Below are 24128 nucleotides of genomic sequence, written 5' to 3'. Positions count from 1 at the left end.
AACAAAAATCTTAACTTGTTTGGGGATTCTGGACCAACAGCGAAACTGTGGTTTCATTTTTCAAACAACAAAGTTCATTACCTTTAAAGAAAAGAACATCTAACATATTTGAATATTTGATATGTGAGGCAGATGACACCTTCTAATATATCCTTATCCTAAGCAGTCTCTCTAATGAATTCCATGTGGTAAAGCACTGTGCTCTCAACTTCCGCCCACAATGACATATATTTATTTTTTTGCTTTTTGGGTCACACCCGGCGATGCACAGGGGTTACTCCTGGCTCTGCACTCAGGAATCACTCCTGGCGGTGCTCGGGGGACCATATGGGATGCTGGGTATCGAATCCGGGTTGCCAGGCAAACGCCCTACCTGCTGTGCTATCGCTCCAGCCCCACAATGACATACTTTAATGAAACTAAATATACAGTGACCAGTTTTATTCATTTATTAACTTTTTTGTGTGTCAGGCCCGGCGATGCTCAGGGGTTACTCCTGGCTCTGCGCTCAAAAATTACTGCTGGCAGTATACGGATGGACCATATAGGATGCCAGGGATTGAATCCAGGTTGGTCGCGTGCAAGGCAAATGCCCTACCCACTGTACTATCTCACTCTGGCCCCAGTGACCAGTTTTATTTTTTATCAAAGACCTGACAAAACCTTGCATGTTGTGTAAACAGAGTTAGAAGCTTTCTACTAAAGCACAATCACTTCTTTATAAACAATGGTCTAAATTCCTATGGGCCCCCTTTGCAAGCCATTAAGAGCAAACTGCAGGCAGTAGCAGAGGCTGCAGGCATGCAGTTTCACAGGGTCTGGACACACCCAGGGCCAAACTGCCCACAGGCCTTTCTCATCTCACAACTATAGTGCTCTCTTCAGCAACTTGGACAGGGTGCATTTGGAATACTAAAGGTGCAATTTCTTTACTCAAGGCTAATCAGCCCCATTCATAACATTCATAACATTTTATAAAAGTTATTTCCAGGCCTGAAACCTAGAAAGCATCAAGCCCTTTTCCTGAGGCCGGAAATGAAAGACGAACGCATCCGCTTCCTAACAGCGCGTCCATTCACTACGCTGTCCTGCTCCCTTCCCCAGACCCAGTCCTCAAGCCTAGTCCTCACAGGTCCGCTGGCCGTCATCCACACAGCTGCCTACCATCCCTTCTCTGTTTCGATCTTTCGGAAGCACAGTGAAGCTGCAGGGATACACGCAAACCCCTCACCCACAGCCAGGGAACACCCTCAGACTCCCATTACCTCCCCTTGGTAGCTTTCTTCTTCATTTGTTTATTTTTGCAGGGTGGGGGCACAACTAACTCCTATGTGCAGGAGACTATATGGGATGCCGGGGATCGAACCCGAGTCAACCGCATGCAAGACAAGCACCCTTTCCTGCCGTACTAGTCTCTGGCCCTACTTTATTCTTCTCAGAATTTATCTTCCTGGTCATCCTATGTATGTGCCCTGGTCATGTATCAAAATAAAAATCACTTCCAGGAGCTATTCTTTGTGCCTGGAGAGGTGGCATTGTTTTATTTTCATCAAAATTCACCTCAGATCCAAGAATGTAAAAACTCTAGTTCAAAAGTCATGCATGCACACTTTTGTTCACTGTTCTGCTAATGTTTTGTACATTCTTTAATTTTTTGGTTTTTGGGCCATACCAATGGTGCTCAGGATGGAACCTGGGTCAACCACATCAAGGCGAGTGCCCTATCTGCTGTACTCTCATTGGCCCCTGCAGTCCTAATAGCCAGGCCCGGAGACATCCCAGTCTGGCTAAGAAATCTGCAGTGTATGGAATACTAGTCAGCTGTAAGAAAATACTGTCTTGCCTTCTGTTACAACAGGAATCAAATCTGAAGGGTGTCCATGCCAAGTGAAGTAAATCAGGAGAGAGACAAATATCAGATCAACTTTTTTGGTTACTCCTGGTTCTGCACTCAGGAATCACCCCTGGCGGTGCTCAGGGAACCATATAGGATGCTAGGAATCGAACCCGGGTCGGCTGTATGCAAGGAAAACGCCAGACCCACTGTGCTATTGCTCCAGCCCCCAACTTGTTTTTCTTACTCGGAAAAAAAAAAAAAACCACAAAGCTGTGCTAGAAAGGTAATATAGAAGTATGGCACTTGCCTTCCATGTGTCTGACCGGAGTTCGATCCCTAGCATCTCATATGGACACCCAAGTACCTCCAGGACTAACTCCTGAGCAAAGAGCCAGGAATAATCCCTGGGCATAGCCGGATGTGGCCACAAAACAAAACAAACAAAAAAGAAACAAAGCCAGGAAAGGGACCATGTTCAGTGAAAATAAACCTGCACACAGCCGGCGGAACAGAGGCTACCGAAGCGGGGCTAAGTGGGAAGGCTGATTCTCGGACACTCTGCTGGAGGATGTGGTGCACCCCTGAACCATATAAAAATCAACAGCCGTATAAACTAACCCTACCCAATAAATTAATAACTTAAAAATAAATTACAAGATTAAAAAAGTTTGGTGATACTAGGGACTGGAGAGATAGTACAGGGGGCAAACCTGGGTTCAATTTCTGGCATCCTATATGGTCCCCTGGGAACCTCTAGGAGTAACCCTGAGAGCAGCCAGGTGTGGCCTAGCGCCCACCCCCCGAAGTTATTACATCCATTTACAGCTTCATTGTGATAATATATGTCAGCTCTCTCAACGATTAGTTTTCCCAAACATACGAAAACACATCACTCTTGTTCTCTCTTTCCAGTCTAATGTTTTAAAAACAATAATACAACTGCTTTTTGTGCTTTATTATTTATTCAGAAAAGGTTAAGGGCCAAAAGACTTTATCTCCCAACCCACCATCAGCTGCCATCTTCCTGTCCCAATTCAGAACTAAGACCGACAAATGTGGGACAAAACAAGCAGGAGGGAGGCCAGGGTGCGTGTGCTGAGCAGAGTCGAAGGAGAGGATTCTCTCCGCATGCCCAGCAGGAAGATGCTTCAAATCCTTCAGTTACATTGTTCTCTGTTCACATTTCAATAGTTCTCGTGGACAAGGAAGCAGTATTTTGTTTTTTGGGCCATCCATGGCAGTGGTGGGGGTTACTCCTGGGTCAGTGCTCCCTGAAGTGCTTGGGAGACCATGCAATGTTGGGGAATAGAGGTTGCTGCATTCATTCCCCAGTACTGCATGGTTCCCCAAGGGGAAAAGCATGCACTTCAGTGCTCTGAGCTATCTCTACGGCCCTCGAAGTCCATTTTAAATCACTGTATCACTGTCATCCTGTTGTTCACTGATTGCCTCGAGCAGGCCCCTGTAACGTCTCCTTCGTCCTAGCCCTGAGATTTTAAAAAGTGCCACATTCGAGGCTCTTTCAGGGTCAGGAGAATGAGACCCATCATTGTTACTGTTTTTTTGGCATATTGAACACACCACAGGGAGTTTACCAGACCCTGCTGTGTACGTAGGATACTTTTGGTAGCCTCTCAGGTTCTCCAGAGTAAGAACTAGATAATAAGATGTTGCGCAGCCGTGAATGTGGCCGCGTGCTTCCAGGAGCTAGGTTTTATAGTCTCTGGGTCTTGGCCGTTGATGGGATTACACGGCCCTGGGGGCAGTAGGTCGGTATAACACCTACAGATTGGAAGATGGGGGATCTGGGTGGAGGAGGCCCCAGTCCCAATCCGAGCAGGCTTGGAGATCTATACCCTGGGTCCTGCACATCTGGGTTCCTCTGCCATTTTGAATAGTACAGAAAAAGTGGTAACTTCTGGAGCCGAGGAGATAGTACAGTGAGGTCCCCTGAGCCTGCTAGGACTGACCTCTGAACTCAGATCCAGGAGTAAGCCCTGAGCACCAATGTGTGTATACCCCAAGCAGCCAACAAAAACCCAGAAAAAAAGAAATCTCTCCTACCATTTATTTATTTTTCTTCTTTTTGGGTCACACCTGGCGATGCACAGGGGTTCCTCCTGGCTCTGCGCTCAGGAATTACCCCTGGTGGTGCTCGGGGGACCCTATGGGATGCTGGGAATCGAACCTGAGTCGGCCACATGCAAGGCAAACGCCCTACCCGCTGTGCTATTGCTCCAGCCCCACCATTTACTTTTCAACTTGCCTACTGTACTCTCTCCCCAGCCTCCACAGTACTGCTTAAAATTAAAGCTACACATATTTGTTTATTTATACACATACTCCTTTTAACGCTCTTAATTGCTTTGTATTTATTGTTGTCTTTGTTTTGGTCTGGCTTGTTGCTTGGGAGACCCAAGCAACCCGGTCGTTATGCATCGCCAGGGGCCCAGCCGGTCCCAGTGTCCATGTGTGCCTCCAGTCCTCTGAGCCGTGGCTGGCCCAGGGCAATGACTCCAAGGACTAGAGTGCAGGCTGCACATGTGGGCAGCCAGGATGTGATCCCAGGCAATACACGGTCATGTCCCACCAGCACCACTGGGAACAACTGAGTACGACACTGAACTGAACGTCAAATGCAATCAGAGCAGCAATGCTCTTGTTCTCTCGAGAACAACAGCCAACTGTGAGCACTGGTACCCAGTGGTTGTGACCACACCCCCACCCCTGCATTGCACAACAGAAGGGATATAGGATTTGGGGGCCATGCCTGGCAGTGCTCATGGATCACTCTTGGCATTGCTCAGGGAACCACATGGGGTGCTGCACATAGAACCCGGGTTGGCCTTGTGCAAAAGTGCCCTATCAGCTGTACTGGGGGGGAGGAACAGTGGTGGTGGGGTTTGGGAACACAAACAGTGATGCTCAGGGACTTTTCTCTGTGTTTGGTGACCCTATGCTGTGATGGAGACTAACCTGGGTGTTGGCAACATGCTAAGACAACACCTTAACTTTAATAAGATCTCTTCAGTCCTAAAAAAAAATTATTTTAAAAGCAAACTCAATGACTGGAAAAAAAGCAGAATTAAAAATCTAACCCAAACAATGCATGTGTTAACTGTCACCAATTTTGCGCTACTCAACCCTTGTGCCTGCTGGATGCAAGACAATAGAGTCATGACATAATACTAAAATTTTACAAAACTATATCATTCCTAAAAATCCTGTGCTTTGTTATGAAGACACTGTGCTTGTCAATTTTTCTTTGTTTTTGGGCCACAGCTGACAGTGCTCAGAGCTTACTCCTGGCTCTAACTCAGGAATCACTAGCAGAGGGCTCCAGGGACCACATGGGAAGGCCAGGGATCAAACCTACCCGCTATACAATTGTTCCAGCCCCTACTTCACTATTTTCTGAGGCTTCCCCATCAGTGCTCAAGCGCCTCGGAGCCACTCTCAAGCACACTGAGCATTGCAGTGCGGCACCAACTGAAGGGCTGACATTCAGTGCTTGGGCTGGTGGGACTGGGGGCCACCAGGATCACGTGGTACCAGGGATTAAATGCGGGGTCCACCACCTTGCCTCCTACAAGGAGGCATATTTTAGTCTTCTATGGATATAAAAAAGATACAACGCAGAACAGAGTATCCATGACATGTGGTTTAAACATGCTCATGGTCATGTGTGAAATCTAATTACGACCAAGGAAAGCTAGGGTCCATAAACACTGTGTATCTGTGCCAAGGAGTTTCAAATCGTTATAATGTACACAGCTCTGACAATATCACATAAATTAATATCTGCAACCTCTCAAGCCTCGTGACTGTTGTATAAATCTTTTGCAGAGACAGCAAAGAAAGATGAGTACATCAGAGGACTCAAAAGAAAGTAGCTTGGACAAATGGAAAAACAGTAAAAGTGGAGTTGTTGTTTAGAATTTCGGTAGAGTTCTATTTATTTTTGTTTTTGGGGCAACAACCAGCTATACTCAGGGCTTATTCCTGTCTCTGCACTCAGGGATTACTCCTGGTGTGTTCAGGGAGGGTCCAGGGGACTGTATGTGATGCTGGAGACTGAATCCGAGCCAGCTGTGTGCAAGGTAAGCACCTTGCCCGCTATCCTACCTCTTCGAGTCTAGATTTGCATGTAGTTTTTTTTAAATTGTGGTGTGTGTGGGGTCACTCCTGGCAGCACCCAGCCCCTGGTTTCTAGGGATCAGACTCCGGAGCTTCAACATGAAGCAGATAAACTCTCTGCTTAGCATGACCCCCAGTCTCTACATGGGCTCACAGTTCTCACTGGTCATCTTATTAGCCACTGTCATACTGGAACACTGTATAAACAGATAAAAAGAAACACAGCCCAACACAGGGAAGGTTAAAAGTAGGAATGTTAGTTTTATAGCAGTTAGATTCAAATATCCTGAGTTCAACAGTATTTTAATTAAGGTATTAAGATATGTAGAACAGCGAGAAAATCAACAATTGGGCTAAGAAACATCTGTGCATTCAAGAAGGTTCATTGCATTTTCTTCTAAGACTCAGTATCTGGGCCCAGGGAGATGGCTCACATGCTCTGTGCTCAGGTTCAGTCCCTAGCACTGCATGCTACCTTGGGCAGCACAAGGAGAACCCACATGAACAAGCTGGGGGTAGCCTCTGAGCCATTTCTAGGTGTGCCTGAAAAACTAAACCCAGCCAGCCCCAATATCAGAGTCAAACAGCTACTAAAAGGGTTAGAAAGTTAACATATTTGTACCTTCACTCAAAGAAAAAACAAGACGCCGTTCTCCCCATTTTCCTAATAATGTCCCACCATTCTCGATTCATCTATCGGTCGGAAAGCAAGCCTCTCAGTGAGCTTCGGCACGATGGCTCTGCTGGGCGGGACTGCCGCGCTGTGCTGCAGGAAAGGAGGGCATACTCGAGGCAGGCAGCACACTAAAGAGCTGGGGCCCAAGAGTCTAGGGCGAGTTGAAGTCTGGGGCTGGGTATAAGCTCCGTGTGCAACAGCCCTGGATTCAATCATTAGAGTCACTTGGCCCCAAGCACTGTGCAGTGTGTGCTAAACTCCCCAACCAACCAACCAACCAACCAAAAAAAGTAGAAAAGAAGTCTGACTGTACTTTACAGAGTTTAGAAAGAGTATGATAATAGTTTAGTGACATAGAGACCCAAGTTTTCTACCTGATCCTGTTACATCACTCTGAATTATATTTGATGAAAAGAAATTACACCAGAGAATAAACTATTATTTATAAATTCATCAATCATTACTTGAAAACTACACAAGCCAAGTTGTTATTCTACAGTTCTAAAAACTCTGAAGAGGGGCTGGAGCGACAGCAGGTAGGGTGTTTGCCTTGCACACAGCCGATCTGGGTTGAATTCCCAGAATCCCATATGGTCCCCCGAGCACCGCTGGGTGTGACCCCCCCCCCCAAAAAAAACCAACCTCTGAAGAATACTACTAGGATATATTTCTGTGAGGGACAGAAGGGACTGGCCAATGCCATGCCCTGTGGTGCTAGGAGCTTACCCTTTTCCCTGTGCTCAGGGAATCTGGCAGGGCTCACGGGTGTAATGCCAGGGACTGAATATGGGTCAGCTGCATGCAAGTCAAGTGCCTTACTGGCTAGTACAATCACTCTGACACTGGGATGTATTTCTAAACCTTCACTCAAAAACCTACATCAGAGCTGGAGTCATAGTACAGCAGGTAGGGAACTGGCCTTGCACACGGCTCTTTCTGGCACCCCATAAGGTCCCAAGCTGGCCAGGAGGGATCCCTGAGAGCACAGCCAGGAGGAAGCCCTGAGCACAGCAAGGCAAAGTCCATAAACAAAATGCAAAACAAAATGAAAATAAATCCTCTTTTATGTTGTTTTTTCTTTGGAGGCCACAGCTGGCAGTGCTGTGTTGGGGGTGGAGGGACCATAGGTAGTGCCAGGTTGGCTATGTGCAAGGCAAGTGGCCTACCCACTGTACTTCTTTCCAGCACAATAGCTAACATCACCATATTTAACAACCTATCATTCTTAGAAAAGAAAGAGGACCAGGAGCAATAGTACAGAGGGTAGGGTTCTTGTCTGGCATGTGGCTGACCCCAGTCTGATCCCCAGTGTTCCACATGTTCTGAGCCTGTCAGGTGTGATCCCTGAGTGTAGAGTAAGCCCTGACCACTACTGGTTGTGATACAAAACCTTAAAAATAAATAAAAAGAGAGACTTAAAACTAAGTGACAGGTTAAAATGCTGGAGTACTTACTTTGCATGTGGGAGGCGCTGGTCTACATTCAGGGATCACACCTAATAGTCCTTAGGAAACCCGAGGTGGTGGCTGGGACTAAAGTGGGTCAGCTGTGTGCAAGGTACAACCCCTAAAGTGGCTCTCTGTGGGAAGCCTGGATTTGATCCCTGGCACCTCATAGTAACTGAGAACCACAAGAAGCGAAGCGAATTTTATATAAATATATGTGTATATAAAATTTGTTTTTTGGGTCACACCCGGCAATGCACAGGGGCTACTCCTGGCTTTGCACTCAGGAATTACTCCTGGCAATGCTCTGGGGACCATATGGGATGCTGGGAATTGAACCCGGGTTGGCCGCGTGCAAGGCAAACTACCTACCACTGTGCTATCGCTCCAGCCCTCCAGCAAATATTTTAAAGAAAGAAACAAAAGAGGGCCAGAGAGATAGTACGAGGGTTAGAGGACTTGCCTCTTATGTGACCAGATCCCAGTTTGATCCCCAGCACTGCATGATCCCCCAAGCACTACTAGTAGACTGTCCCCTACCCCGCCAATACAGCTGGGATCCCTAAGCACCAATAACAAAACCAAAACCAAAACAAAACAAAACTGGGGTGAGAAATCTATGCCAATCTGAGAAAAGCATTTTACAATCGCATTTTTCAATATTACCCATCTAAGCGCTTCTCTCTTCCTCTCTCCTCCCAGACTAATTTATCCCATGATCTTAATCTACTCAATCACACCACTTCTGAGAACTATAAAATTTCTAGTTTTGCAACTCCAGAAGGCTATTTGCAAGATACAACTCCCTTGTTATTAATCTATTACTTTGCTATAAGCTTTTTGGTTATTTTGTTTTTGGGCCACACTCAAGAAAGAGGGATGCTGGGGATCAAACTTGGGTCAGCTGTGTGTAAAGCCAGTGCCGTATCTGCTGTACTATCTCTCCAGCCCCTGTTGCGTTACTTCTGGAGGGCTTGGAAACCACATGGTATGTCAGGGATCAAACTAGGGTTGGCTGCAAACAAGGCAAGTGTCTTACCCGCTGTACTCTCACCAGGTCTCAGTTACTAACATTTTAAATCAACTTTATGTATGCTTGCTTCTCCACCAGAGTAAAATTCTACCAGAAGATTTCACTCTGCATTAAATGAAAAGATATCTTTCTTCTTTGGTTTCTGGCTGGAGCGACAGCACAGCGGTAGGGCATTTGCCTTGAGCGCAGCCAGTCCGGCCAATCCGAGTTCGATTCCTTCGCCCCTCTCAGGGAGCCCGGCAAGCTACCCTGCGTGGCAAAGCCTGGCAAGCTACCCGCGACATATTCAATATGCCAAACACAGTAACAACAAGTCTCAAAAAAATGGAGATGTTACTGGGCCCACTCGAGCAAAACCAATGAACAATGGGAGGACAGTGACAGGGCTACACTCCGCCATGCTCAGGACTCCGGGCAGTGTTCAGGGGACCAGGCGTGGGTCTTAATCCACTGTACCCTCTATCTGACCCTGCTGGGGGACTCCAGTGAAGCTTCCTTTCATCCGGAAGCCATGTTCCTGGGAGGCTACTGAGCTGCCGCGCTCATGCCTGGGCCCCATGTCCCCACAGCTGTGGCTCCTCTCTCCAGACTGGCCCTTCCTTCCCCCTTTGAGTCTACGCCGAGCATTAACGTACACAAAAGAATTTTAATTTCTCTACTATCCCGCAACTAAACTATGCTTATTAGCTTCTTAGGAAAACCTTCCAATCATACAAAGACCAGGGGATTAACTCTGGAAAATGAGAGGGACTGAAATTCAGTTTTGCTAACAACGTTCAAATTTAACTTACCAGTAGAAAATACTTACCATTATTTGAATTTTGTTTATAAAAAAATGGGAAATAGTACGCTTCCAGTTCTCTCACAAAACAATTTTTGTTGATTTATTGAAAGCTTACCTGTTTTCTTTGCCATTCTGAATCACTGAATGCCTGTCAGCGGTAGTTCTTTCACTGCATACATAGGTGTTCCGTCTTGTCATTCCACCTGATGCAGTATTGCTCTAAAAAACAATACCACTTATCACACTAAGTTTGAGTGTGTTTCTGTGTGTGTGTGTGTGTGTGTGTGTCTGTGTAAAGGTTTCCCCCATGTTGCTGGGGACCACCAGGGTTATATTCAGTGGTGTTGTAGAGGCCATCTGGTGCTGGGGACTGAACCCAAGGCATTGGGTCTGTGAGGCCTGTGTTCCAGACCTTATAGCCACACCCCTATGAATAAGGAAATAAAAAATCTCCACCCACCTTAAATATCAATAGTAGAAATGGGGAAAATGGTTCACAGGGCTGGAGCACATACTCTCTGTCCCTGGCATTCCAGTATCGCTCCCTCACTCCCCAAACCCATTAACAATACTGTCCAAAAAAAAATCACAAAAGAAATGAAGAGAACAATCTCTACCTTCTCTTTTGGCAGAAATAACTAAAAATCGCTACGGTGGTGGCTCTGGTCTCTTTAGTCACACCAGGAGGGATCCCTGGGTGCAGAGTCAGGAGTAAACCCTAAATATTGCTGGGTTTGGCCCAAAAACAAACAAACAAATTAGAAATTCAAAAAAAAGAAAAAAAAATTCCAAAAAGAACTCATGGATTACTTCCAAGTAGAAGACATCCACTCTCAATTTGCTTTGGGTCTCACACAGATGTGCTCCACAACTCCCAGCTCTGTGCTGCTCATGGGTTCTTCCCGTGGTATTTGGTGGAGACCTGCTATCTTTGAAAGCTAAGAACTCAAAAAGTAAAGACGAAAATGCAAGATGCTGCACGGAGCTCAAGTGGGAGAGCACTTGACTGGATGGGTGAGGCCAGCACCAAAATGTACCCCCAGCGCTCCCAGGACCAAGCACCACCGGAGTGCATTCCCCTTAAAACAGGGGGAGGAAAGACAGTATAGTAGGTAGGATGCTTGTGTCAAATGGCCCAATTTTATCCCAGGATCACATATGATCCCCCAAACACCACCGACAGGGATAGTTTGAGGGACCCGAGCCTATGCATGTAGGAATCTTAGGTTTAATCCCTGGTTCGGCATGGTACCCCTAAGAATATCTGGGAGCATTCCTCAAGACTAGGCTGGGAGTATACCACCAAGTGTGGTATAGGAACAAAAGATTTTAATTTGGGGCTGGAGCTATAGTACAGCGAGTGGGTGTTTGCCTTGCATGAGGCCGACCCGGGTTCAATCCCCAGCATCCCATATGGTTCCCCAAGCACCTCCAGGAGTAATTCCTGAGTGCAGAGCCAGGAGAAACCCCTGAGCACCGCTGGGTATGACCCAAAAAGCAACACAAACAAAAAATAGTCTTATTTGTGCAAATTATAATAGGGCGGCCATGGGCAAATAAAATACCAAACCAAAAAAACAAAAAAGAATGCTTGGGGGTATGGTGCCGCCAGCAGGTCAATCTGTACCTGTGAGGCGAGTGCATCAGCAGCCTCATGGCGCCTTCAGACTTCCAGAAACCCCCAAATTGCTACTGTGCCTTTGGCCAGACCCCAAAAACTTGGGGCAAAGTTTACCAAGAAAGTAAACGGCCAAAAGTTAGGTATGTGGGAAACACACCCACAAACCACCTCCGGCTCAGCTATATAATTGGAGGCATGGCCTCTCTGGTTCCTGATTGAACTGCTTAATGGACATGATCCCAGAGACTCAGAAACGAATCTCAGAACCCAGTGGCTTTAGGTAGAAATGCGTCTGGTCTCTGCAGTAGGCTACTGGTGCTGGGCCAACCCAGGTGGGAATAGGTTTCGTGCCTTGGCCTGTTCCCCCTGGTGGCCCAGTGGCCGCCATTTGTCTGAGGCCACTGGATAGTCGCATTTGGGGCCCCAGTGACGAGACACACAGGGCCTCACGGGATGGGGGTGGAGCCGGGCTTGTCCTCCCCACCCCAACGAGACCCCAAGTCATCACCCACGAACGGCCTCTCTGGCTCCTGATCAAGCTGCTTAACAGCCATGATCCCAAAGACTCAGAAACAAATCTCAAAACCCAGTGGCTTTTGGCAGAAATGCATCCGGACCCCACAGAAGGGTAATGTCGCCGGACCACCCCAGGGAGGAAAGGGTGTTGTCCCTCCGCCTGCTTCCTCTTGGCGACTTGGTGGCTGTCATCCTTCAGAGGCCATTGGACAGTCAGGCTTGGGCCCGCAGTGACGAAACTTGTTGGGCCTCACGGGATGGGGGGGTTTAGGGGGGGTGGAGCCGGGCCTGTCCTCCCCACCCCAACGAGACCCCAAGTCATCGCCCACGAACGGCCTCTCTGGCTCCTCATCAAGCTGCTCAACGGCCATGATCCCAGAGACTCAGGAGCAGATCTCAAAACCCAGTGGCTTTTGGCAGAAATTCATCCAGATTTAAGTGTTAAAATTTCGGAATTTCAAAACCACTTGGCCCTACTGCAGCCGCACGACATCATATGTTATTCATAACCAGCAATAGAACACAAATTGTCTATTGTTGCCTTTTCAGCAGATCTGAGTGTTGGGGTAAAATCTTAAATAATGGTGGGTCTGGTGTCGAAATAGTGAATGTGATCAAAGTAGAGAGAGAGTAATGTGGAAATCATCTGCCCCACAGGCAGGGGAAGGGTGTGGAATGGGGGTATAGTGGGATTTTTGGTGGTGGAGAATGGGCACTGGTAAAGGTACGGGTGTTTCAGTGTATGACTGAGACTTAGACCCAAAAGCTTTGTAACTGCTCTCACGGTGATTCAATAAATAAAATTATAAAAAATAGAAAAAAAAAGAATGCTGTGAAAAATTACTGTATTAGGCCAGAGAGCACGCATTTCAAATCATACCACCATTTCTAAAGCTGACTCGATTCACTGAACTACTAAACAACACTACCTCCCCAATTTTGACATTTTAGAAAGCTGAATTTAGGTTCACAGAATAATTTTAAGCAATCGCCTCATTGTTCGTTATTTTAAACTTAGGTAATACGTGATACTATTTTTGTTTTTGGCGATGCTAAGGATCGAACCCAGACCTTCACAGATGCAAAGCAAGTGAAGTCTATCATGAGACATAACCCTAGGTTGCATAATTTACTGAATATTTGGGAAAGTTCTGGAGTGGCTCCCTGACAAGTGCTAAGCATTGCAGCAATGTGCTTGAGAGACAGAAGAGGGTTCAAGGCAGCCTTCTTCAGCAGTCACCTTAGTGTACTATCATCATTTGGGGGGGGGAGCATATGTGGTGCCAAGAGCTGAACCTGGATTAGCCATGTACTGTAGGGTGTTAGCCACTATATTATTTCTTTGATCCCATCATTTGGTTTATTTCCTGTTAGATTTACTAACAGGTCTTACTATCTTATCTCTTAGCATCTGATACAACCTGAAGTTCAGCAGAAGGTTGTGAAAAAAGAAAAAGTACCCTTGATATAAAGAATCTGATTGCTATCATTAAATTGGGGGGGGGGGGGCAGTAACCCCTTCAATTGCAGCAGATAATCTCTACAGCCCGCAGAGACAGGTGAGAAGAGAGTTGGACGATGTCTGCTCAACTCTCTCGTGTGAGGAACGTTCTGCAGTTGACACTTACACTGGGAGCAGTGGAACTTTTCTTGCGCTCAGGAATATCCGCCTTGTTGGGATTACTGGCATTCCCAAGCATAGGGCTGGCTGGAGCAATTCCCTTTCCTCCAGCAGCACTGCTCCCTGATTTCCTGGAGGGAATTCCATCTTCTTTGAGGTCATTATCAGCAGTGCTGGTCTGACTTCTTTTCGGATATGCCACAACTGAAGGAAGAGTTGGCCCAGCTAAAACAAAGAATAAAATCCTTAAAGATATTTTCCACTCCCATGTGTTCCTTATGTAATAAATTTGAAATGTCTTTAAGTTTTCCTTGGATTTTTCCCCCTTTTTTGGGGGAGGGGGGCGGGGGTGATGACAGAGGACAACTCACACTCAGCAGTACTGAGGGCTTAATACTGGCTCTGTGCTTAGGGGAACCATGGGTGCAGGGACTGAATCCAAGTTGGCCACACAAAGGGCAAGAGTTCTACCTGATGTACTGTTGCCCTGGTCCATCCCTGGGTTTTTTTTAAAGGTAACAGTCAGTGGCATTTAGAGACCACTCCTGGTTCAGTGATAGGAATCACTTTCAGTGGTGTTTTGGGATTAAAGCCAGGGCTCCTGCAATCAAAGCATGCACTCACCTTCTAACCCTCTGGCCTGAAATAACCTGTACAGCTATGACTTTAAAAGCATCTTCATGGGGGCTGGAGCGATAGCACTGCGGGTAGGGCATTTGCCTTGCATACAGCCAACATGGCCAACACAGGTTCGATTCTCAGCATCCCATATGGTCCCCCGAGCACTGCCAGGAGCAATTCCTGAGTGCATGAGCCAGGAGTAACCCCTGAGCATCGCCAGGTGTGACCCAAAAAGTGTAAAAACAACAACAACAACAACAAAAACAAACAAACAAACAAACAAAAAACACCACATCTTCAGGGGCTGAATGATATCGCAATAGGTAGGGTGTTTGCCCTGTACACCGCCAACCCAGTTCGATCCCTGGCATTCCCATATGGTCCACTGAGCACTGTCAAGAGTAATTCCTGGGCACAGTGTCAGGAGGAATCCCTGCGCACTGCCGGGTGTAGCCCAAAAACCAAAAATAAATAAAAAAAAAAACATCTTTGGAGGTGCTACCCTACAGGTACTTACCAAACTGATGCTCAGACATCATCTACACTGCCTAGTAGTTTGCCCTGGATCACATACACCCTCCCTCATATTGTGTGTGCCAGGGCCACACCCAGAGCTTCATACAAGCGGGCAAGCACTCTAATGCGGGTTACACCCAGCTCACATTTTTTTCGGTTTCCACCTTTCTGAATACCAAAATTTAGGTTTATGAGTGATGGTTTCTGGTTTGTTTTGGTGTTAAGGGGGCCGTGGCAATGCCAGGGATGGAAGTGCAGCCGCCCTCATGTAAAGGATGTGCTCTAGCCCTTTGAATCAACTCTCAGGTCTCATGGATTATTCCTTTTGAGGCTTTATCGTGAAGCATGCAGTCATGTGCTTAGCCCACCCTTTGTGCAAACGGTCTGACCCCTATCTTGAATGATTTTAAAGCAGCCATTATTGGGCCAGAGTGATAGTATAGTGGGGAGGGCACTTGCCTTACATGTAGCCCACCCAGATTTGACCCCCGGCACCCCATATGGTCCCCGGAGCACCACCAGGAGTAATTCCTGACAGCAGAGCCAGGAGTAACCCCTAAGCATTGCCGGGTATGGCCTCCCCAAAAATAAAGCTGTCATAATCATTTAGAAAAAATCAAAATTTGAGTTGATAAGTAGAAGACAGTATAAGCAAAGAAAAGAATGTTCCTCGGTGCAGCAACATACATGAAAGAGGAAGGAGACAGATTCTGAACATGGCCCTGCCCTGAAGGAGTGGGTGTAAAATCACCCCAAGTGAACAATTAACCATGTACAATAAACCATTTGCAGACACCAACACTGGAAATTTGGAGTTCAAAAAGTTTTGGAAATCATTACAATATCTAACATTGTATGTTATAGCCAAAGGTTATATTAAGGAAATGAACCCAAACTCTCATCATTTGCTTGAAAAGGGAACAGACTTTATACTTTGGATCTATTTTAAAAGGCTAGAGTTAGTTCAATGAGCTAGCGAGCATGACTTACATGCGGAATGTCCAGATTTAATCTCGAAGTAAGGTCACCCAAGCATCAAGCTATAAGCAGCCCTTGAACACTGTGGTGTATAGTCCAGAAACAAAACAAAAAAAGGCAGAACAGGGCTGGGATGTTAGCTAACACTAGAACACATGCCTTCTATGGCTAAGACCCTGGCTTAGCTCCCTGGCACTGGTGGGTGGAGGAAGGACTGGAGGATATGGGCTGAAAACGTACTTATTTACTTATTTATTTATTTGTTGCTTTTTGGGTCACACCTGGTGATGCACAGGGGTTACTCCTGGCTCTGCACTCAGGAGATACTCCTGGCGGTGCTCAGGGGACCATATGGGATGCTGAGAATCGAACCTGGGTCAGCCGCGTGCAAGGCAAATGCCCTACCCGCTGTGCTATCTCTCCAGCCACCCGAAATGTACTCATTTAAAAAAAAAAAAAAGAAAAAGAAAAACTGGGGATGGGCCACACTCAGAAGGACTTGGTGAATAAATCCAGTACAGTGCCAGGGGCTCTGAACCTGGGACTCCCACATGCACTCCAGCCTTTCGAAAAACCTCATTAGTCTACAAAAGCTACTTCTTGGGACAAAAATCTACAAGGCAAATAAATCTGAAATTGGGGAAAAAATAAACGTTTAAATTTTTTTCATGAAAAAACAATTAAGCCTGGGGGCCAGAGTGATAGTATAGTGGGAAGGGCGTCTGTCCTGCACATAACCGACCCAGGTTTGATCCCTGACCCAGGTTTGATACCCGGCATATGGTCCGCAGCACAGCCAGGAGTAATTCCTGAGTGCAGAGTCAGGAGTAAGCCCTGAGCATTGCTGGGGTTAAACAAACAACAATTAAGGCCCTGGTTGAAACATTTTAGGATATGAAACAAAGAATTACTCAAGCAGAGGTCACTATTTCTGTTACTGTGTATCTTGTATTTCAGTATGTCCAAGCATCAAGAGGTAAGGAAACAGGGAAAAACAAGACAGTGAGAGAAAAGCTTTTAAAAGCTGTTCTATCTAAGGTTTAGTATCAGGTGAATATGGTTAACTAGACATCATGTTTAGAGCCAATCTGTAGAATAGCATTGGTTTGTCCTTTCTGCCTTGCCACAGGGAGTTTAGGTTTATTGGGTTAATCCCATCACAGTGCTCCCATTCGTCTGTGTTTATCTGTAACTTCTTTCTTTTTTTGGGGGGGGAGGGTCATTTTGGGTCACACCCAGTGATGCACAGGGTCACTCCTGGCTTTGCACTCAAGAATCACACCTGGCGGTGCTGGGGGACCATATGGGATGCTGGGAATTGAACCCAGGTCAGCGCGTGCAAGGCCCTACCCGCTGTGCTATTGCTCCAGCCCCTGTAACCTCTTTGTGCTCTGCTTCCCTAACCGGTCAATCACCTTTATCTCCTAATCAGACACTGTTAACTTATAAACATTGTTTTTCTCTTCTCCTTAAGTCCTTTGCATAGTTTAATTCAGAGCAATGTTCTATTTGTTATAGACACAGGAAGACAGTTAATGCTATGCTTTTGTAAGTTGGGAGTTAGTTGACTCTGAATGATCTTCACTCCTGGGCATCTGTACTCTTGACTTAAGTCTCATTTGCCCTTACTTCCTAGCACCCCAAAAGCAGGGTCCTGATGAGGGACTAGATGGACCCTGGACAAGATGTAAGCTATCCTGGGATTGAAATGGACCAGGGCAAAGTGCCATAACTGTAAGTTAAGAGTATGGTCATGGATAAATTCTGTCATGATCCAAAAATTAAAAACTGGATTAGGACCCTACTAGGGTTAGGGAAGATGAATCTGGCCTGAGCACTGTAGTCTGAGATCTATAGTGAGATGTCCCCAGTAGAGCCACCCTACAAGCTTAATGTATCTCTTATTGTGTCCATACAAAATAATATTAAGAAGTAGAAGTAAGATATTAATAAAGAAGCTAATTGAGTTATGGACTAAGGAGAGGAGAAACACTACTAAGTGATATTTTGCCCTTGAGTGGAAGAAGGGCTTTCATATGTTGACTGTGCTACCTGAGGAGGTGTGGTTGCTACCCCCAATCCAGGGAGATGGGGAGAGACTAGGGAGAGACCAAGGCAAGGAGTCAGGGCACGAAGAGATTAGCATGGGGGACAGGAGGATGTGGGAATGAGGGGCAGTGTGAGACTAGAATGGGGAGCTTAGTTAGATTGGAACAGGCGCATGGGGAGAATAGAATAAACGGCAACTGATCACCAACCAGTCTGGCCCTCGTTTCCTCCTTCATCTGCCCACGGCATCGGCTGTCCTGGGTGGGGGAGCGGTGTGAGACCACCGAAGGCAGGCGTCAAGAGAGAGCCTCGAGGTTTCCCAGTCACTGAGATTATAAACCTATCCTAGTTTTATCATTTAAGTAAATAAAAGTCCAAAGGCATAATCAGATCTTCTCTTGTTGGTCACTAGGTTCACCCATGAAAAAAGAACCCAAAACTAGGCTTTTCTATACACACGGGCTTCTGAATGAGCTCTTGTGGGATGGCTGAGGTTGGGTTGGGCCAGACCCAGCTGTGCTCTGAGGGCTTACTCCTGGCTCTGTGCTCAGGATCACTTCTAGTTGTGTTGGAGGCATTTTGTGGGGTGGGGTTTCATATGCCGTAAGGGGGGATCAAATCAGAGTAGGTCACGAGAAAGACAGCACCTACTTTGCCTGCTCTCTGAAATCTGGGCGGGGACGGGGAGAGTGGGGGGCAATGGCAGAGGACAGAGGAACACCAGCAGTGCAAGGGATCAAACTGGGGTCAACCCCTTGCAAAATAAGCACGTCAGCACCTCAACCCCTATCATATCTCTCCAGCACAAGGAATAACTTTTGTTTTATTTTTTTTTCAAGTCTTTTGGGTCACACCTGGCAATGCTCAGGGTTACTCCTGCCTACACTCAGGAATTACTCCTGGCAGTGCTGGAGGGACCATTTGGGATGCTGAAGATCAACCCTGGGTCAGCTGCGCGCAAGGCAAAAAGTTTTACCAGCCGTACAATCGCTCAGGCCCCAGGAATAACCTTTTAGAGCTGAAATGTACATAGGTGATCTGCAAAGAGTCTTATAGCGCACAAGCATTGAAATCATCTCCCAGTTAGCAAGCAACATGAACACAAGACACAAGAATAAGATTCAGGGCTGGAGCGAGAGCACAGCGGGTAGGGCGTTTGCCTTGCATGCAGCCGACCTGGGTTGGATTCCCAGCATCCCATAGGGGCCCCTGAGCACCGCCAGGAGTGATTCCTGAGTGCAGAGCCAGGAGTAACCCCTGAGCACCGCCAGGTGTGACCCAAAAAGAAAAAAAAAATAATAAGATTCATAGCAACTCTTTGTTTACTAATGCCACAAACAAAATTCCTGGTATCAGAACAGAGAAAAGGCAATGACAATGTGCCATCACTTTAAACACAAAACCAAAGCTGCCCACACTACCTGGATCACTCTGGGAAAATTTCAAGGTTACAATGTCCAGAAAAGGGAAATGAGCTGAGTAAGCATTCCACATGAGGTTGTATTTTTATATACGTGCTCCAGGGATCTTGCGTTTTAGGCCTTTGAGGTTTGTGGTGAAAGAAAAGCCAAGAGAGAAAATCAAACCCACCCTCACCTCAGTCCTGGCAGGCCCTGAGCAAGAAGATGGAGGCTGCCTGTGTAAGGGAGACTTGAGTGACTCCTGAAATGGTCACACTTACCATGGTCACTGTACCGCCTCTGCTTCTGGCTTGAGGAGACACTTCGTTGTACTTTGTGATGAGGAGACTGGCCAGTGCTGTTGTTGAGGTCACTGCTTGGCCTAACCTTAGCAAGTGAAAGATTGCTGCTAGAACTGGAATCGCTAGCATCCAGCTAAGAAAAAATGAGAAAAACAGAGCAAACCACAACACGAACCGAAATGGCTTATGATGAAAGTAAACTTCTCATAAGACACTAGTCTAATGCAGCTTATTAATTTAGAATCTCAGTGTACAAATAAAGACAGCCTTAAATTCAGGTGACTACTGGAGAAACTCGGGACCTCTGATCTTTGTAGGTTTCCCTTTCATCTCACTCTCCGCGCCCCCCGCCCCCGGACAGCCACATGCAAGTTAAGTGTCCTACCCACTATCTCTCCAGCTCCATTTTTATCTCCCTTTGACAGATATTATAATTAAGATACAATACTCTATTAGTTTCAGGGCCATAAGATTTTTCCAAAGATTTTTATTTACTTTGTCTGATGCTTTGTACCTTTTCTAAATGAATAATGACTATATGTTAACGGAATAAAACTAGGTTTGGGGGCTGGGATGTAGCTCAAGTGGCAGAGTAAGTGCACTGGACGTTCAATATCCAGCACCACATGCCACATGGCTGAACAAGAACCACCCGGTGAGGCTCCCATGAAATTATCTCAATGGTTGGCATTCCAAGCCTGGTTCATGCCCACATTGCTGTAAACTATGCCAGCATGCCAGTAAAAAAAATAATAATAAAATAAACTTCAAAATACAAAAAGAAAATAAGCAAATTGGTGACAATATCCATCGTTACAGTTATCTTGAAGTAGTAAGACTTGTTTAGAATTTAAAAAAATCCAAACAGATTATGTGTATCACAGAGAAGAAAACCTTAAAAAAATAATCTGCATTAAAAACACTTTAGACTTCTTTCTACTATTCTTACCTCTGAAGATTTTCTCCCCAACAACAAGTACGTAGCTGTGATTTCATCATATTTCATTTTACTGAGCGATTCTTGAATTTCTTCTTGTGAATAGCCCATTCCCACCATAATATCTAGAAGAAGGACACAGTAGAGTCATGCTTTTTCCGGAAGAAATCACTGTCAAAGGCTAACATAACTCTCCCCCCCCCTTTCTGGGTCACACCCGGTGATGCACAAGGGTTACTCCTGGCTCATGCACTCAGGAACCACTCCTCTCGGTACTCGGGAGACCATATGGGATGCTGGGAATTGAACCCGGGTCAGTCGTGTGCAAGGCAAATGCCCTACCTGCTGTGTTATCACTCCAGCCGGTAAAATAATTTTTCTAAGCTCAAAGATCTTAGATTTTATAATAGAAATGACAATGAGGGCGGAGACAGCAGGCAGCGGCGGTCTCTCTCACCCACCACCTGTGTTTGGTGGCCGTGTGCCGCAGGCTGCTGCCAATGCATGAAGGAAGGAACTGGGCTGCCGGGCTGGTTGGTGATAGTTGCCGTTATTCCATTCCCTCCACGAGTCCGTTCCAGTCTCACACTGCCCCTCATTCCCGTTTCTTCCCACTCCAAGGGTCTAGCCACCCTGATCTAGTCCCAGCCTCCAAGCATCTCCAGCTGCAACTACAGCCAGGTGAGGTAGCACAAGCAACATACGAAAGCCCTTCCTTCCAGGGAAACTGTAGAAGACAAAGATCTCCTGCCAGCAGGAGATCAGCTCAAGAAACATACCACCTAGGGGTGTGTCTCTCCTTCCCTGAGCCAACAACCATTTAAACATTCATCTTATTAGTATTCTTAATAATATTAGTCACTTTGTATGGACACAGTAAGAGATAATTAAGCTTGTAGGATGGCTCACTTGGGGACATGTCCCTATAGATCCCAGACTACAAAACTCAGGCCAGATTAGTCTTTCCTAACCCTAGCAGGGTCCTAATCCAGTTGCTATTCTTTGGGTCGTGACAGTTTGTCCATGACCATGCTCTTAATTTATAGTTAAGTATTATGGCTCTTGGCCTGGCCTGTTTCGATGTCAGGGTAGCTCAGCGCTTGCCCTGGGTCCATCCAGCCCTCGTAAGGACCCTGCATTGGGGGTGCTAGGAACAAAGGGCAACTGAGGCTTAAGTTGAGTAAACAGATGCCCAGGAGAGAGTATTAATTTAAGTTAATTAACTCTCAAGTTACAAAAGCGTAGCACTAATTCTCTTCCTGTGTCTATACGAAAAAAAAAACATTGCTCTAAAGTAAACTATGCAAAAGGACATAAGGGAAGGAGAAAAGCCGTATTTCACTTACAAACACCAATCCAGAGATTTCTGAATAATCTGACTTTACAAGTCATTGCTTAGGGGAAGTGAGTGATTAACTGGTTGGGGAAGAGAGCACAGAGAAATTTAAGATAAACACAGGATAGCGAGCAAGCATCTTGGGAGGACTGTGGATGGAGTAATGCAATAAACCTGAGCTTCCTGTGGCCAGGGAGAAAGACAATTCAATGTTATCCTACAAGTTGGCTTCTTTCTTGAATATGGAATGTTATAAAAAAAACTTCAGGTAATTTCCTAAATACGAGGCACTTATTCATGTAACCTTTGCTTAACTATCCACTATTTGTATTTTAGACATATTCATGCGTCAAAATAGAAATGTTACTTATACTACACGCAAAAGGGGACATACGCAGAATAAATTACCTATTCTTTTCTGGTCCGAGATATCTAATTCTGGTTCAACAAATGGTTTCAGTTCATCTTCCTCATGTCCTGCATTTATCCACCTGTCCTTCATGATTTGCTGAAAGGAGAAGAATTCATTTCATTATCAGCAATAAACTAAAACATTCTGATAACATTATTTAGGGGGGTAAAATGCACCATTTCATAAATTAATGTTCCAAAGGAACTTCAAAAGCTTTTGATGTCTCAAGGCTTGCTTTAAAGTTCCAGATTATTGAATTACCAATAAAAAAAAATTCAATTATGTCATACAAACCAAGCAAAATTCTAAAAAAACAGTCCCTAAAGTGGTTAGTGATTTTCATTTATGTCATTACCTCTAGAGTGCCTCGTTTTATTGGATTTAGCACCAGGAAACGTTTGAGAAGGTTTTCACAGTCAGTGGACATGTAGAAAGGGATTCTGTATTTCCCTCTTAATACTCTTTCTCTCAGTTCCTTTGGGAAGAGCGGAAAGCAGTGAAATGTTTCAAGTTAAAAAAAAATCGCAAACCCACTGAAATCCCTCATGCTGATCATTTTATAAATCCTTTGACTTCCCTCTGTCCCTCCATTTCTTTGTTTTTGGGCCACACCTGGTGATGCTCATGGGTTACTCCTGGCTCTGCATTCAAGAATTACCCGACTGTGGCTGAGGGGATGACAATGGATGCCAGGGATCAAACCCAGGCAGGTCACATGCAAGGCCAACCCCCTCTCCACTGTACTATCACACTCTGGCCCCATAAATCCTTTCGTATTTAAGAACATGGAGGCAACTGTTTTAGATACATACTTTTAGGTTCTGTCCATCAAAGGGGAGTGATCCGCTGACAAGTGTGTACAGAATAACGCCAAGGCTCCACACGTCCACTTCTGGCCCATCGTATTTCTTGCCCTGGAATAGCTCTGGGGCTGCATATGGAGGACTGCCACAAAACGTATCCAGTTTACTGCCAACAGTAAATTCATTGCTAAAACCAAAGTCAGCTATTTTAATGTTCATATCAGCATCTAACAATAGATTTTCAGCCTAGAGGAAAAACATCAAAACAAAAGTGAAATTTAACCAAAAGATACAGAATTAGAACTATAAAAGAACTAGGCATGTCATAAGTCTTTCTAATTATAAAGTTAATAAAATGAGAAAACATTTTTCCAAAAACAGGCAGTAAAATTGAATTTTGAATTTTGTTAACATTAAGTATGAATCCAATCACTGATTTACTTTTTAATTTTATTTTAGGGTCATTCCAGCTGAACGCAGGGATTACTCCTGAATCTATGCTCAGGGAATCCTCCTGGTGGGATTTGGGGAACCGTATGAGGGTGCTGTGGACTGAACTCAAGTTGGCTCCATGCAAGGCAAGGACCTGACCCAGTGAACTGCCTTGGGCCCCTAGAGATTATGCTTAAGAAAAGAGAAGTGATATTTAGAAGACTGTAGCAGGGGAATTTTATCAGCACTGAAGAGAGAAGTCTGAAGAAATCAGTCTGAAGTTGAGATAGTAAAAGAGCTCTGAACTGTACACAGTTCATGTGCAAGTAAATCATGACCCTTGGATGAAGCAGATGGAAGGAAAAGGCCAATTCTAGTATATTTGCTAGCAATAAATAAGATGTGGCAACCAGCAGAAAGTGAAGGATAACAAATGAGTGATGTCAGTTCAAAGAGATAAAAGTACAGGCTATCAAAGTTACGGCAAGCCCTCAGAGATGATGCCTTAGTATAGGCAAAAGGCAGAATGGTAAATAGATTATATTATATTTATGGATTGGGAAAAAATAAAATGTGAGAGGCACAAGCAACAGTGATCACAGTAGAAAGCATTAATCTGTTAAAGAAGGCACACAGCAGACTATTCTCTGGCAACTATGGGGTGCCAGGGAT

At 45.5% G+C, this 24128-nt stretch overlaps 1 protein-coding gene across 9 annotated transcripts in view; it reads right to left on the bottom strand.

Moving 5' to 3' along the window:
- MARK3 (microtubule affinity regulating kinase 3) overlaps nt 1–24128 on the bottom strand; it is a 95997-nt gene that overhangs the window by 11864 nt on the left and 60005 nt on the right. For 7 of the 9 annotated variants that reach the window (XM_056113747.1, XM_056113748.1, XM_056113751.1 and 4 more), the window contains 7 exons: nt 23034–23270; nt 22577–22696; nt 22218–22317; nt 20486–20598; nt 19516–19669; nt 13678–13895; nt 10028–10131 (listed from right to left, as the gene is read on the bottom strand). In XM_056113747.1, the coding sequence (XP_055969722.1) occupies nt 10028–10131; nt 13678–13895; nt 19516–19669; nt 20486–20598; nt 22218–22317; nt 22577–22696; nt 23034–23270 (1046 nt within the window). The remainder of the gene's footprint in view (nt 1–10027; nt 10132–13677; nt 13896–19515; nt 19670–20485; nt 20599–22217; nt 22318–22576; nt 22697–23033; nt 23271–24128) is intronic. The other 2 variants (XM_056113749.1, XM_056113755.1) reach the window with 1 other exon arrangement.

The sequence above is a fragment of the Sorex fumeus genome, unplaced genomic scaffold (assembly GCF_029834395.1).
Source record: "Sorex fumeus unplaced genomic scaffold, SorFum_2.1 ptg000022l, whole genome shotgun sequence".
Taxonomy (NCBI): domain Eukaryota; kingdom Metazoa; phylum Chordata; class Mammalia; order Eulipotyphla; family Soricidae; genus Sorex; species Sorex fumeus.
The sequence above is the reverse complement of the archived record's forward strand: the minus strand, read 5'-3'. Positions and strand labels throughout refer to the sequence as shown.